The sequence below is a fragment of the Panthera pardus genome, unplaced genomic scaffold (genome assembly GCF_024362965.1).
Source record: "Panthera pardus isolate Hobbes unplaced genomic scaffold, ASM2436296v1 HiC_scaffold_24, whole genome shotgun sequence".
NCBI classification, from domain to species: Eukaryota; Metazoa; Chordata; class Mammalia; order Carnivora; family Felidae; genus Panthera; species Panthera pardus.
Window position 1 is genome coordinate 139,780,210 of NW_026526810.1, and position 16,720 is coordinate 139,796,929.

At 42.9% G+C, this 16,720-nt stretch overlaps 1 gene segment (V, D, J or C); it reads right to left on the minus strand.

Annotated features, from left to right (window-relative positions):
- Positions 1 to 773: 773 nt before the first annotated feature.
- LOC109261495 (immunoglobulin heavy variable 3-23-like) overlaps positions 774 to 16,720 on the minus strand; it is a 38,887-nt gene continuing 22,940 nt past the window's right edge. Inside the window, 2 exon segments of the V gene segment in view lie at positions 774 to 800; positions 1,270 to 1,580. Coding sequence covers positions 774 to 800; positions 1,270 to 1,580 — 338 coding nt within the window.

A 16,720-nucleotide genomic window follows, 5' to 3' on the forward strand; every position in this document is an offset into this window, starting at 1 on the left:
TCCAGCTAGCTGCTCTCAGAAGAGGCTCCTCTGCTAATGATCAGGGAACTTTAATGGTGCCTGTCAGCTCTCCTGTCCTATGAGAGGCAATGCCCCATCTCCCAAATGCACTCCACGAAGGGAATTGTCTCTCCCCATGCGACCCAGGGGATACTCAGACCACAGTTCCCCTTATGGGCCTCTGCCCTCCTCCACAGGAGCACTGCTGTGCCCACCAGACTCCACCCCAATGATGGGATTGACTTTTAAATCTTCAGTCTTCGAGCTCCATGTTTACAGCAGGTTGACTTGTCATGATTAACTTTATAGGTTATCTTGACTGTGTCATGGGTGCCCAGATTCACCACTGTTTCTGTGGATGTCTGTGATGTGTTCCAGAAGAGATTGGAATTTCCATCCATGGTTTCTTTCGGCCTGGGCACCACCCATTCCATTAAGTGTGTCAATAGAATCTGATGCAGATGGAGGACGAATTCCCTCATTTTTACTTCCCATGTGCTTGTTTGAACTGGAATATTGGTCTCCTCTGGCCCTTTTTCTGAGAGTTACATCATCATCTCTCCACGTTCTGAGACTAGACACTAGTCAGAATCAGACAAGAATTGCATCACTGGTTTTCCTGGGTCTTCAGCTTGTGACAGTAGATCATGGGACTTCTCAACATATTTAGTTATGGAAACCAATGACATTTGGGTTGTGTTCCTCAGGGGAATCTTGGCTAATACATGGAGATTGTTTGTCTCTCATTTGAAGTAATTGAATAAAGCTGTAGCTCATTTAAAGTCCTGAGTAGCAAAGGGCTATGAAGAAAGTGTCACGTTGTTTGACTGGGACAAGGGCTGGGTGAGGATAAGGAGGAGCTGTGGGATCCTGTGGTCCTGGCTGCACAGGGAGCGCATGTGGGAATCCTGTAAATGTGCAGCTGTTGTGCCTCAGGAAATCTGTAATTCACTCATGTTGAGGGACCGGAGTAAGCAAGTGCAAACAACTGTGTCTTGTGCATGTTAGTCTAGTTTCCCTATGACAACCCAGTTGCTAATTCAGAGAGTTAATAGGTAAACACAGAATCATATAACCAGGGAGGCTCCCTGGGGAAACTGCTGTGTGGAGAGGAAGCCCCAGACCCTGACAGGAAACCTGCCTGTAACCTCCATCTGCACCTGCGCCTGGGAACACAAAGGAGAATTGTGCATAGTGTGCGCCTCCTGGTGGTGCTGATCCTCTCCTGCAGGGAGGTTTGTGTCTGGGCTCCCAGTGAGGTCCCCTCACTGTGTCTTTCGCACAGTAATATGTGGCCGTGTCCTCGGTCTTGAGGTTGTTCATCTGCAGATACAGCGTGTTCTTGGCGTTGTCTCTGGAGATGGTGAATCGGCCCTTCACGGAGTCTGCGTAGTTTGTACTACTTCCATCAGTATAAATGCCTGCGACCCACTGCAGCCCCTTCCCTGGAGCCTGGCGGACCCAGCCCATTGCATAGCTAGTGAAGGTGAATCCAGAGGCCACACAGGTGAGTCTCAGGGACCCCCCAGGCTGCACCAGGTCTCCCCCAGACTCCACCAGCTGCACGTCACACTGGACACCTGCAGACACAAGACATCTTGGTCAGGAACCTGTCACACATCCACTGTCTCACTCATATCCACTCACAGACTCAGTGTCCCTCGTTCACCATGAATTACCTTTTAAAAGGGCAACCAGGAACACCCAGCCCAGCACAAACTCCATGGTGAGGTGTGTGTGTTCTGTGCTGATCACAGAATGGGAACACCTGGGACTCCCGGGGCTGGGGCTCGTCTCCCAGCTGCACGGTCGGGCTGGGTTGGTTTTATCAGCACAGAAAGGGCCCCATTTGCATGTCCTCTGACATATATATCAAGCTCCAGACTTAGGTTTGATTGTGTAAAAGTGAATGACAGGGTTAGGGATGCACTTCTACATTAGTTTGTGTGGATGGCGGTGTGACAATATGAAGAATTCTTTTTTTTTTTCAGTTTTGGATTTTTACCTTAATTAATGGAGGCTTCGGCATAATCTTTAAGAAATATTTACCTCAACAGCATGATCACACATTATTTTCTCTTAAAATATTTTAACTTTTAAAATTATTAATTAGTATTTATTTTTAGTTTTAAAAATTAACATCGAAATTATTTATTATATAGTGCAACAATGATTTCAGGAGTAGATTCCTTAGTGCCCCTTACCAGTTTAGCCCATCCCCCCTCCCACAACCCCTCCAGTAGCCCTCTGTTTGTTCTCCATATTTATGAGTCTCTTATGCTCTGTCCCCTCCATGTTTTCATGTTATTTTGGTTTCCCTTCCCTTATGTTCATCTGTTTTGTCTCTTAAAGTCCTCATATGAGTGAAGTCATATGAGTTTTGTCTTTCTCTGACTGACTCATTTCACTTCGCATAATACCCTCCAGTTCCATCCACATAGTTGCAAATGGCAAGATTTCACTCTTTTTGATTGCCGAGTAATACTCCATTGTGTATATTTACCACTTCTTCTTTATCCATTCATCCATCAATGGACATTTGTCTCTTTCCATACTTTGGCTATTGTTGATAGTGCTGCTATAAACATGGGGGTGCATGTGTCCCTTTGAAACAGAACACCTGTGTCCCGTGGAGAAATGCCTAGTAGTGCAATTGCTGCTTCATAGGGGAGTTGTATTTTTAGTTTTTTGAAGTATCTCCATACAGTTTTCCAGAGTGGCTGCACCAACTTGCATTGCCCCCAAAAATGCAAAAGAGATCCTCCCTCTGCATCCTTGCCAACGTCTGTTGTTGCCTGAGTTGTTAATGTTAGGCATTCTGACAGGTGTCAGGTAGTATCTAATTAGGGTTTTGATTTGCATTTCCGTGATGATGAGTGATGTGGAGCATTTTTTCATGTGTCGGTTGGCCATCAGGATGTCTTCTTTGGAGAAGTGTCTATTCATGTCTTTTTCCTGTTTCTTCACTGGATTTTGTTTTGGGTGTTGAGTTTGATAAATTCTTTATAGATTTTGGATACTAACTCTTTATCTGAGATGTCATTTGCAAATATCTTCTCCCATTCTGTCAGTTGAATTTTAGTTTTGCTGATTGTTGCCTTCACTATGCAGAAACTTTTGATTTTGATGAGGTCCCAGTAGTTCATTTTTGCTATTTTTCCCCTTGCCTCCTCTGTCATTTTTGTTTTTATTTATTTGGGTCCTTTCCTTTTTTTTTTTTGATCAAACTGGATAGTGGTTTATCAATTTTGTTAATTCTTTCAAAGCACCACCTTTTAGTTTCGTTGATTTGTTCTACTGTGTTTTGGTTTCGATAGCACTAATTTCTGCTCTAATCTTTAGTATTTCCTGCCTTCTGCTGGTTTTGGGTTTTATTTGCTGTTCCTTTTCCAGCTCTTTAGTCATAAGTTTAGGTTGTGTATCTGAGATCTTTCTTCCTTCTTTAGGAAGGCCTGGATTGCTATATACTTTCCTCTTATGACCACCTTTGCTGCATCCTAGAGGTTATCATTGTGGTGTTATCATTTTCATTGACTTCCATATACTTTTTAATTTCTTCTTTAACGGCTTGGTTAGCCCATTCATTCTTTAGTAGGTCCTTCGGTCTCTAGTTATTTGTTACCTTTCCAAATTTTTTCTTGTGGTTGATTTTGAGTTCATGGCATTGTGGTCTGAAAATATGCATGGTATGATCTCGATCTTTTTGTACTTACTTAGGGCTGATTTGTGTCCCAGTATATGGTCTATTCTGGAGAAAGTTCCATGTGCACTGTAGAAGAGTGCATATTCTGTTGCTTTAGGATGAAATGTTCTGAATATATTTGTTAAGTCCTTCTGGTCGAGTGTGTCATTGAAAGCCATTGTTTTCTTGTTGATTTTTTGATCAGGTGATCTGTTCATTGTTGTGAATGGGGTGTTGAAGTCTCCTACTATTATGGTATTCTTATCGATGAGTTTCCTTATGTTTGTGATTAATTGATTTCTATATTTGGGTGCTCTCACAGTTGGCGAATAAATGTTTACAATTGTTAGGTCTTCTTGGTGGATAGACCCTTTGATTATGAATGATATAATGCCATTCTGCATCTCTTGATGCAGTCTTTATTTTAAAGTCTAGATTGTCTGATATCAATATGGCTACTCCGGCTTTCTTTTGTTGAACATTAGCATGATAGATGGTTCTCCATCCCCTTATTTTCAATCTGGAGGCGTCTTTAGGTCTAAAGTGGGTCTCTTGTAAAAAGCATATAGATGGACCTTGTTTTCTTCTCCATTCTGTTACCCTATGTCTTTTGATTGGGGCATTGAGTCCATTGACGTTTAGAGTGAGTACTGAAAGATAGGAGTTTATTGCTATTATGATGCTTGTAGAGTTGGAGTTTATGGTGGTGTTCTTTGGTCTTTCTAACCTTTGTTGATTTTGGTATTTATTTATTTATACAGATATATTTTCATCTTTTCTCCCCTCAGAGAGTCTCCCTTAAAATTTCTTGCAGGGCTGGTTTAGTGGTCACAAACCCATTTAATTTTTGTTTGTATGGGAATCTTTTTATCTCGCCTTCTGTTTTGAATGACATCCTTGCTGGATACAGAATTCTTGGCTGCATATTTTTCTGATTTAGCACACTGAATACATCCCGCCACTCCTTTGTGGCCTGCCAAGTTTCTGTGGATAGGTCTGCTAAACCTGATCTGTCTTCCCTTGTAAGTTATGGACTTTGTTTCCCTGTTGGTTTTATGATTCTCTCCTTGCCTGAGTACTTTGTCAATTTGACTATGATGTGCCTTGTTGATGGTCAGTTTTGGTTGAATCTAATGGGAGTCCTCCGTGCTTCCTGGATTTTGATGTCTGTGTCTTTGCCCAGGTTAGGAAAGATTTCCGCTATGATTTGCTCACATAACCCTTCCACCCCTATTTCTCTCTTCCACTTCTGGGACCCCTATGATTCTCACGTTTTTCCTTTTTAATGAGTCACTGATTTCTGTAATTCTTAAATCTTTCTCTTTTGCCTTAATCTCCCTCTTTTTTTTCTGCTTCATTATTCTCTATAAGGTTGTCCTCTATAACACTGATTCTCTGTTCTGCCTCATCCATCTGTGCCACCGCTGCATCCAACTGTGATTGCAGCTCAGTTATAGCATTTTAAATTTCATTCTGGCTATTTTTTACTTCTTTTATCTCTGCAGAAAAGGATTCTAATCTATTTTTGACTGCAGCTAGTATTCTTATTATTGTGATTCTAAATTCGGGTTCAGACATCTTGCTTGTCTCTGTGTTGGTTAAATTCCTGGCTGTCGTTTCTTCGTGGTCTTTCTTTTGGGGCGAATTCCTTCGTTTTGTCATTTTGAAGGGAGAAAAGGAATTAATGAGGTCACAAAATTGAAATTAAAAGATAAAATTACAGAAATATTAAAATTAAAAACTAAACACACACACACAAATTGAATGGAATATCCTAGATCCTAGGTGTGTTTTGGTCTGGGTGTTGAGAGTGGTTTGACAGATTAGAGAAAAAATGGGAGGGGGAGAAAAAAAAGGAAATAATTTGAGAATTTGAAAAAATGAATACACTGAAGTAGACTAAAATGAGATGATGGGAGGAAAATAGAGTTTGAAAAAATATACAGAAAAGTAAAGCATATAGTAGAAAAAATAAAGAAAAATATTTTTAATAAAAATAAAAAATAACTGTGATTTTTTTCTTTTTCTGTATTCTAGAAAAAAGAGAGGAAACAAAAAAGAGAGAAAAGATACAAAAAGGAAAAAAAGGAAATCATTTGAAAATTCAAGAAGTGAATACACCATAGTAGACTAAAATAAAATGATGGAAGTAAAATAGAATTTGAAAAAATTTACATAAAAGCAATCAATATAGTAAAAAAATTAAAGAAAAATATTTTTAATAAAATTGAAAGTAAAATGAAGTTTTTTCTCATTCTGTATTCCAGAAAAACTACAGAAACGAAGAAGAGAAAAAAAGAAAAAGAAAGAAAAAGTAAAAAGGAAACTGTTTGGAAATTTGAAAACGGGAATACAATGAAGTAGAGTAAAAGAAAATGATGGAAGTAAAATAGAATTTGAAAAAAAATTACAGAAATATAAAAAATATAGTAATAAAAATTAAAGAAAAATATTTTTAATAATAATTGATAATAAAAATAATTTTTTCTGTTTCTGCATTCAAGAAAAAGAAAAGAAGTATAAAAGAGAAAAAGAAAAAAAAGAAAGAAAATTGACTAGATGAACCTGCTAACAGATTGAAGTAGGACTGAAATTACTTCGTTATTCCCTAGATGTCAGTCTATGTAGCTCTTTATAGTCCATAAAGTAAGTGTCAGTGAGACTTGTGTTCCTGAAGAGCCCTGTTGGCCCAGTTGGGCGGGGTTCAGTGTAATGGCTCTCCTGTCCACTAGATGGCGATTTTAGGCTCCTGTGGTGGATTGTTGTGGTGCTTATAGGTGCGAATGCACATGCGCGGGAGAAGTGAAAATGGCGCCACTCAGGTACCCAGTCTGTTGTCCTGGATCAGCAATTGCGCACCCATCCTCTGTCTTCAGCCCTTGTCCACTCCTCGCTCCTTCACTCTCTGTGACCAGGCCCCAGGCCGCACCTCTCTCCCAAGTTTTGTCACAGACACGGCTGTTTTCCCCGGTCCCTTACATCCAAAGGACCACGGCTTTGACCTGTTCTGCCCCTCTGTGGGAGGGTCTCACCAAGCAATGTCCGAATGAGCAATGGCCGAATATCGGCTGCAGCTAGGAACGCTTGCTGGACCCTGTTGTTGTCGGTGTCCCGAGACTGTGGCCAGGTGCCAGCCCACCCCAGAAAAAGTTCACAAGAGTGTAGCAGCAGCGTTTCGTGGATTATGGAAAATCACAACACACGTCTGGCACCAGGCTTCACCCTAAACGACCTTGTTCCAGCACCAGCGAATGTGGCCGTTTTCCGGGGTCTACTGGGACCAGATGGCTTTGGCAGTCTCCTCCAAATGTCCTTCCAGCAGTGCAACTGCCTCTCCCGGTGTGGCCTGAGAACATCCCGGACCCCACTCTGTTCCTGGGATTCTCCCTTCCCACCAGAGCACCTCCAGGTATGGAGCTGTGGAGTTGCAGCCTTTGCACTCCCCTTGTTTACAGTCTTAGTGGAATTTACATACTCTCCTTTCTCCTTTCTCCCTTTTTAGTTGAGTCCCTGTGGCTGTTTCCAATTTTCCACGTTTTCTCCAGCTGCTTTTGGGGAGGGGTTCTTTTCCTGTTTTCTCCCCCACTCCCCAGTCTCTGTCCTCTCTCCACCTGCAAAAGCACCTCCCTTCCTGCAGCTTCTTGCTCCCCCAGGTCCCCTCTCCACGCCACGTACTTGTTGAATTCTGTGGTTCAGGTTGTGCAGATTGTTGTGTTAATCCTCAATCAGTTTTCTAGGTGTGTAGGATGGTTTAGTGTTGGTCTGGCTGTATTTCATGGACGCGAGACACACAAAAATCTTCCACGTTGTTCCGCCGTCTTGTCTCCTTCCCCCTTGACTGCCTGATTTTCAATTGAACATTTGAGGATATTATGCCACTCCCTTCTTTCCTGCAGGTTTCTGTGGACACTTCTGCCATAGTCTTTTTTTATCTTCCCGTATTCGTTAGCAAACTCTTCTGTCTTCATGCTTATAGGGTTTTTTTAATCTGTGTATTTTGTGAATTTTACTATGTTATGTCTCAGAGTTGGCCTGCTTTTTTTTTTAAATTTTAATGGGAGTTCTCTGTGACTCATACATGTGGATGTCTGTTTCCTTCACCATTTAGTGGAAATTTTCCACTCTAATGCACTCAGACAAAACTCCCCTTTTTTTCTCCCTCCCTTCTTCTTCTGGGTCTCCTTTGAAAAGAATTTTATTATACTTTATGGAGTTGCTGATTCCCTAAGTATACGTTTGTGATGCAATATTTTAATTTTCCTCTTCTTTCCTGCTTCGTTTCTCACAAAATTATATCTTCCATGTCACTTACTCATTCATCTGCTTCTTTCTGCCTTGAGTTCATTATATCCAATCAGGTTCACATCTCGGTTACAGCATTTTAAAAGTTTCAGCCTGACTGGGTTTTAGGTCTTTTCCATCTGTAGTCAGGGTACCCTCATGTCTTCTAGGCTTTCTCAAGCACAGCTAGTATCCTTATGATAATTTTTAAAATTTCTGTTTCCTTATGATAGGTATTAAATTCTGTTTGAGGCTTATTATTTATATGTGGTTTAATTATATCCCTGGCAATGTCCTTTTATAGTATTTTATTTTGAATAAATTCCTCCATCACTCTGTATGTCCATGTTTCCTCTTTCTTAAGTGTTTTAATGTTTTCTGCTTCTAGAGTAGTGTCTTTTTTGAGAAATGTTTACATACTGTTGACAACCTGACATTCTGGAAGCATTTCTTGCATGTGCTGTGTGCACTGTGCTGTCTTGTATTGGCTGCTCTGTCCCTGATGTCAGTCCTCTGCAGAGTTCTCCTTGCCTCTAGGGGAGAGTTTTTCAACTTTGTCCATAGTGTTGTGAGTTTTAGCTAGGTGACTTTGGTCTCCTTATTAAAAGAGGCTAATTCCTATTTCCCCTAGAGGTGAAGCTATGCCTCACTCTATGCTCAGTAGACTTGGTGCCTGTGGGGGTATATGGTGGTCTTTGGAGGGAGGGGTGCAATGGTGGTCTGGGTTCTAGGCACTCTTTCCCTAGTAAGGAAGCACCTGAGGAAGGAAAGGTGGGTATGGCTTGGTGTCAGTGGCTCAGTATCTACTGGGGGGTGTTTTGCTGCTCACTGAATTCTGTCCATGATAATTGGTGGGAGGAAATATTGGCATCAACTCCTTCTCTAGTCCCTGCATTTGGATTTCCAGCCACCCCTGTTCAGGAAGCCCTCACATAGAACAGTCTGTACTCATGGGTCCCAGGCTTCCTTCAGAACCTGGCCTTCACCCTGCCTTTGTCCAATCCATTGGCACACCTGGCAGCTCAGGGCTCTTATGTTTTATCTCAGGAGCTCTATCTGGGTTTGAGTACACCAAATTGTTGAACTCAATGTGACAGGGACCCCACTGATCCTCTGGGACAGTGTCTTGCTGTGATGTGGTTGGAGCTGGTTATCCCAGAAGGGCAGTTGCATGAACACTAGGAGCTTGGAGTTCATGGTGAGGAAGAACAAGAAGGGATCGTTCAGTTAGCTGCTCTCAGCAGAGGCTCCTATGCTAATGACCAGGGCAGTGCAATGGTGCCTGTCAGCTCTACTGCCCCATGAGAGGCAGTGGCCTGTCTCCTAAATGCACTCCAAGAAGGTAACTTTCTCATCCGATATGACCCAGGGGATCCTCAAACCGCAGCAGTCCCTATGGGCCTCGGGGCTCCTTCTCCACAGGAGCACTGCTATGCCCACCAGGGTCCACCCCAGTGATGGCATGGAGTTCTAAATCTTCAGTTTTTGAACTCGACATTTACAGCAGGTTGACGTGTCATGTTTACCTTTATGTGTCATCTTGACTGCGTCATGGGTTTCCAGATTCACAACTGTTTCTGTGTATGTCTGTGATGAGTTTCCAGAAGAGATTGGCATTTCCTTCCGTTGTTTCTTTCTGCCTGGGCATCACCCATTCCATCACAGTTCTGAGTAGAATACGATGTAGAGGGGGGAAGAATTCCCTCATTTTTACTTCCCATGTGCTTGGTTGAACTGGAACATTGGTCTCCTCCCGCCCTTGTTCTTAGAGTTACATCATAGGCTCTGCAGGTTCTGAGACTAGACACTAGTTCAGAATCAGGCGAGAATTATACCACTGGGTTTCCTGGCTCCCCAATTTGTGACAGTAGATCATGGGACTTCTCAACATATTTTGTCACAGAAACCAATGTGCTTTGAGTTCTGTTGCTCGAGGGATTCCTGACTAATACATGGAGATGATTTATCTCTTGTTTAGAGGAATTGAATAAAGCTGTAGCTCATTTAAAGTCCTGAGTAGCAAAGTGCCATTGAAGGAAGTGTCACCTTGTTTGATTGGGACAGGGCTGGGTGAAGATAATGGGGAGCTGTGGGAGCTTGTGGTCCTGGCTGCACAGGGAGTGCATCTGGGACTCATGTAAATGTTCAGCTGTTGTGCCTCAGGAAATCTGTAATTCACTCATGTTGAGGGACAGGAGTAAGCAATGCAAACAACTGTGTCTTTGTGCATGTTAGGGTAGTTTTCCTAGGAAAACAATGATCTAATTCACACAGGTAATAGGTAAACACAGAATCCTGTGTCCAGAGAGGCTCCCTGGAGGAACTGCTGTGTGGACAGGAAGCCCCAGACCCTGAAAAGAAACCTGCCTGTAACCTCCATCATCACCTGCTCCTGGCAACACAAAGGAGAATTGTGCATAGTGTGCGCCCCCTGGTGGTGCTGATCCCCTCCTGCAGGGAGGTTTGTGTCTGGGCTCCCAGCGAGGTCCCCTCACCCTGTGTCTTGCATAGTAATATGTGGCTTTGTCCTCGGCCTGCAGGTTGTTCATTTGCAGATACAGCGTGTTCTTGGAGTTGTCTCTGGAGATGGGGAGTCGGCCCTTTACTGAGTCTGCGTAGTACGTGCTACTTCCATCATCATAAATATATGTGAGCCACTACACCCCTTTCCTGGAACCTGGCAAACCCAGCCCATTGCATAGCTACTGAAGGTGAATCCAGAGGCCACACAGGTGAGTCTCAGGGACCCGCCCGGCTTCACCAGGTCTCCCCCAGACTCCACCAGCTGCACGTCACACTGGACACCTGCAGACACCAGACATCTTGGTCAGGAAACTGTCACACATCCACTGTTTCACTCATATCCATTCACAGACTCAGTGTCCCTCGTTCACCGTGAATTACCTTTTAAAAGGGCAACCAGGAAAACCCAGCCCAGCACAAACTCCATGGTGAGGTGTCTGTTCTGTCCTGATCAGAGAATGGGAACACCTGGGACTCCGGGGGCTGGGGGTGTTCTCCCAGCTGCAGAGTCTGGGATGGGCTGGTTTTATCAGCACAGAGAGGACCCCATTTGCATGTGCTCTGACATATATATCAAGCTCCAGTCTTAGATTTGATTCTTTAAAAGTGAACTACAGGGTTAGGGACGCACTTGTAGTTTAGTTTGTGTAGATGGTGCTTTGACAATATGAATAATTGTATTCAGTGAGTACAGGTGTATTTGCAGTCCTGTGTGCATTTTTACAGGTCTTTCATCAACATAGATCATTTTCACTCTACAGGTGTTTTACATACTTTTTGAAGTTTAACCCAAAATACTTTATTCTGTGCCTATTTCACTTGTATAATTTTGTTATTTATTTTGCATGTATTTTCATGCTGGTGTGTAGAATCACAGGTGGTTTATTTTTATTTATTTCCTTTGTTCATTTACATCCTGCTCTTTTCCTCATTTAAAAAAACTGGTTCTAATATTTTTTGTGGTATCTCTAGGGTTTTGTTATGTTTAAGATCGATGTCACCTGCAAACAAGTAATATTCCTTCCTCCTTACTGATTTAAATGTCTTTTATTTTTTTTATTCCCTATTTGTTTCTGGTTATGTCTTCCAGTGGTAGGAGAAGAAAGCTTTTCCCTTATTTTCTTCTGGGATTTAGCCAGTGTAAGGATTCATTTGACATAAGACATATCTACAGGAGAGAATAAATTTCATTTTGTAAGTGCATGGCCTTCCTAATGATATCACACCCAGAGAAAGGACAAAGCAGGTGGCACTTGTGTCTTTCAGACAACAAAACATTGGATTTGGCAAGAGTTAAGTTTGGGGTATTATGTTAGTCACCAAGTAAGTAGGTTTGTTTGCATAGACTTCTTGTCCCTGTGTTCCTTATTCTGGTGCTAACGATGGTTCTTCCCTCTTGGTACATGGGAGGGAGATTTATATCCTGCTGTCAAGGGACGATGGAGAGTCTGAGTGTACTTGGGCTCTTTCTCAAGTGACTTTCACCCAAATAAGCAGTGTGACAAGATGACAGAGTTTGAGGTGGCATATGTATTCTTCACGTTATCATGGGGAACACTTATGTTAGGGGTGACCATCATTGCCTGGCTCCTGATTTGACAGGAAAGCCTTCAGCATTTTACCGTTCAATATGCTGTCAGGTGTGGGCTTTTCATAGTGGCCATGATCATGTGGAGGTAATTTCCTTCAGTTCCTTTTTAATTGGGTTCTTTTTAAATGATGAACATGTGTTGAATTTTGTCTAATGTTTTTTTGAATCAATTAATGATGGCTTTGATTCACTCATTCCCTCTGGTAATGGAGGACATCACATTTATGCATCTGTGTATGTTGAAGGATCCTTGCATCCCTGGATGAATCCCACTGGATTATGTTGTATGATCCTCTCAATGTTCTGTTGAATTCAGTATGCTCACCTTTTGTGAAGGAATTTTGCATGTATGTTCATTTGAGATAGTGACCTGTAGTTTCCCTTCTTGTGGTGTCTTTCTTTGGTTTTGGTGTGAAAACAATGCTGTCCTCACAAATTTCATTTGGGAGTGCTGTTTTTTTATCAGTGGTTTGTAATAGTTTGAGAAATATTGGCATTAATTCCTCTTTAAATACTTAGTAGAAGTTTTAATAAAGCCATGGACTCCTATGCAGATTTTTTGGAGGGTGAGGCTTTAGATAGAGAAATCTTATTAATTTTTCTTTTGTTCATTTTGTATTTTTCCATGAAACAGTGTTGGTGGACTACCTTATGGCATAAAATGTGTAATTTGTTCCTGGTGATCTAATTGTTGGCCTATAAATACCTAAGTTTTTCTTTAATGATCCTTTTCATGTCTTTAGTTCAGTTATGTCTCCTCTTTCAATTCTGATTGCATTTGTTTGAGTCTTCCCTATTTCCCTAGGCTACCTATTTGTTTCAAATTTTACATACTTTTCCAAATACAAATTTTTATGTAATTGATATGTTTTCTGTATTTGTGACAGTCTCTATTTTCTGTCTGCTTTATATTTTTATGTTATTTTTATGTTTATCTTGTTATGTCAGTAAAAATGCCAATGAGTTTTTTAAGGAACCTGAAAAATATACAATTCATATGAAAGCACACAACACATGGAAGCAACAAAACAATCATGACGTCGAGAGAACCTGGAGACATCACACTTCTCTCTTTCTAAAGATATTGCAGAGGTACATTAACCACAACAGTGTGCTGCTGGCATCAAATGAGACATTTAGGCCAGTGGAGCTCATTACGGAGCCCAGAAGTAGAAGTTTGCAGATGCAGTGAGCAAATCCTCCACGAGATTTCCAACAATGCACAGTGGGGGGAGGATAGTGTCTCTTAAACATGGTGTTGACTAGGGGCACCTGTGTGGCTTGGTAGGTTAAGCATCCCACTTCCACCCCGGTCATGATCTCACAGTTTGTGGGTTCGAGTCTCACATCAGGCTCCTGCTGACAGCTCAGGGCCTGGATTCTGTTTCTGCCTCTATCTCTGTGCCTCCCTACTCATGATCTGCTCTCTCCCTCAAAACCAAAGTAAGAATTAAAAAATAGTATTGATATATACATGCCAAATAATAACATTTGGCCATAATCTTGCTTCATACATATACGTCGACACAAAAAAATCTCAAAATGGATGAAGGATTAAGAAGAACACTTGAACCTAAATGCCTTCAAAGAAAACATGAAAGATAAACATGATGACATTCACTTGAGAATGATTGATTTGATATAAAAGCAAAGTCACAGAGAACAAAGCAGGCAAGGGGGACTACACCATACTAGAAAAGGGGCAAGCAAATATTTGCAGAGCTAGAAGGCAGTCTATGGGAGGGTAGACATTACAATAAAAAATATTGAAAAGGAGTTAATATCCAAAATGCAGGAGAGACAATAAGGAGTTCTCATTTCCCTGCCATCAGACCACACCTCAAGCTTCCCCCTTTCCCTAATGGAGACCCACCTCCATTCAAAGTGCTCCTCAGAGGATGAGTCTTAAAGATGTGCCCACTAGTGTCTGGGCCTCACATGCACAAGAGGATGGATTGCCCCCAGTGCAGAGCCTGTGCTCAGGGGGCCTGAGAAAGGAACTGCCCCCACCCATCAGTAGCCAGATGCCCTGTCTTGCAGCAGAGGGAGGACCTGACCCTGTGATAGACTCTGTTACCGCAGGATGTTCTTGCTTTACCTCCTCACCATGTAACACCCCGATCTTGTGAGTAAAGAAAGAACAGAATTTGATTCAGATGGAAATCAAAGCTACTGATTTGTACAATGTAGGAACCATAAAGTCTTTTGTCATCTATTACCCCCCCCCATCTTTTGTCCCTAACCAGGCTGCCGCTCATGCCTCAATTCCTGGTGATGAAGATGCATTCCTGGGATGAACATCTGCTCAACTTTCTTGTCAATGCCATTGCACTCTGATTCACAAGTTCTCTTTTCATGTATGCTTGGGGAAGGCAACTAAGTTGGGCTCAAAAGTACTCCAAGTTCTTGAAGCCATCTTACATTCTGTGCCTTCACCCAAGGCTGCACTCTTGTTTCGTATGTCTGTGACTTGTCACTTTATTACCAAAGGAGTCAGAGAGCCCTTGCAGACTCCCCCACCCTCCTAAAGCACCAGCCGGTCAGGGCCATACACCCTCCTGTCTTCTTAATGTCCACAGTTGCAAACAGCTACTGCCAACGAGGACTATGTCACAGTGCTTCGAAAATCCCCACAAAGTGTCTTATCAGTTTTTCACATCCCTCTCACCGGTACAAAAATGCAGTTGCATAAGCTTCTAAGGAAACCTGGCTACTGCTTCCCAAGGACCCCTAACTTCACTGCCTTTGCTCTGTCTCTGTGAGCCCCTCACCCCTACCTGATGCTGCCACAGATTTCTTTTCGTGGCTTTCAGAGTCATTAACCTACTTTAAAGTGTTAATATTAGCTCTGTGCACACCCCAAACTCTCAACTGTATATCAACAACATGTTTCACCTTTCATTCCATGGAAATGGAGTGGCTGCAGGTATCCTGTGACAACCTGTGCCTCTCGGATATGTCCTATAACTTTCTTCCCATGAAAATTAGACCTTGGGCCATCAGGCCCCATTGCATGCTTGCACCCCCACAGCTGCTGTCTGGATACATTAGGATCCTCACTCACCTCTGTATTCCTCTCTGACAAGTTTGTAATTTCCAGGCCCACCACTTACCTACCAGCTGGCCACTGACCAACCCCTCCATCATCTTGTGTCGTGTTAACAGTTTAAATCGGGCTATCCCACTCCCCTCCCTAAAAAGGGAGACCCAGGACACCTGGGTGGCTCAGTTGGTGGGAATCCTACATCAGCTCAGGTCATGATTTCGTGGTTTGTGAGTTTGAGCCCTGCATCGGGCTCTGTGCTGTCAGCTGAGAGCCTGGAGCCTGCTTCAGATTCTGTGTCCCCCTCTCTCTCTGCTCCTCCCAACTCACACTCTTTCTCTCAAAAATAAATAAACATTAAAAACATTTAAAAGGGGAGACCCTACTTCATTCCACACGATTGCCCTCAGCTACAGGAATGGTTTCCGGGACATCTGGTGGTCAACCCTGAGTTCTATTTTTTAAAAAAAAAAATTTCTTTTACATTTGTTTCTAATTGAAAGACAGAGAGACACAGAGCGTGAGCAGGGGAGGGGTAGAGAGAGGGGGAGACATAGAATCTGAAGTAGGCTCCAGGCTCTGAGCTGTCAGTACAGAGCCCGATGTAGGGCTTGAACTCACAAACTGCGAGATCATGACCTGAGCTGAGGTCCATAGCTTAACCAACTGAGCCACCCAGGTGCCCCACCCTGACTTCTGTTTTGTGACAGCTTCTGTATGTGGGGAAACATAGGAGCCACTCAGGCCAGTGTCCCTACTAGAAGTACTCCAGGCGTCCTCTCTGCCTGCTGTGAAATCAGCCTAAGCCACTGCACTCCCAGGTTTTCCCAAGCTTGCACATCTGCAAAGGGAAAGACCGCCACTATTCACAGGCATTTCAGACATACGCTGGAGTCTCAGGGCTGTTGGCACCCTCTGGAGATCCAACAGGTCCTAACCGCCATGAGTACCAGAGGACAGAGGACATTTTGCCAGCAGGCCTATAATTGCTGCCCTATTATACGCAACTGATCTTTCTGCTAAAATTGCTAACAGTCACTCTCCAGCCCAAACCGTGAGGAGACTGTCACTATCTCTCCAGCGACTGACAGAGCTCACAAGGCTGTCAAATACACAGCCAAGATCAGAGGCCCCTGTCCTTTCCTTCACTTTAGAAGCCTGCCTTTTTCCTTGACTTGGACTATTGTTTATCATGTAAGTTCCTCACAATGGGAAAAGACAGGTGGACAGATAATGATCAGATGGGGTGTACATCGGGGTTGAGTGGGCCTCCTGAGGCCCCTTTCTTCTCTCCTTTGGTCTTGCACCAGCCCCATCAGATGGGATAATTAAGAAACAGAGAGACAGCGGGTTCTTCCCAGGCATCCACTAAACCTCTGACTAAATTATTTCCCAGGGCACTACTTGTAAATCTCTCCAAGTTTTGTGTAATATCAGCAGGCCCCAGGGAGTCCCTCTAGACACTCCCTACCCACTGGGGCTCTCCAGATGGATTTGACAAATTGGCTTCCTCTTTGGTTAATGGCTGCATGTTTGGTGGATGGACTGATGCTGTCTGACTGGACATGCCAATGCCACGACTGTGGTAAAGAATGTAATG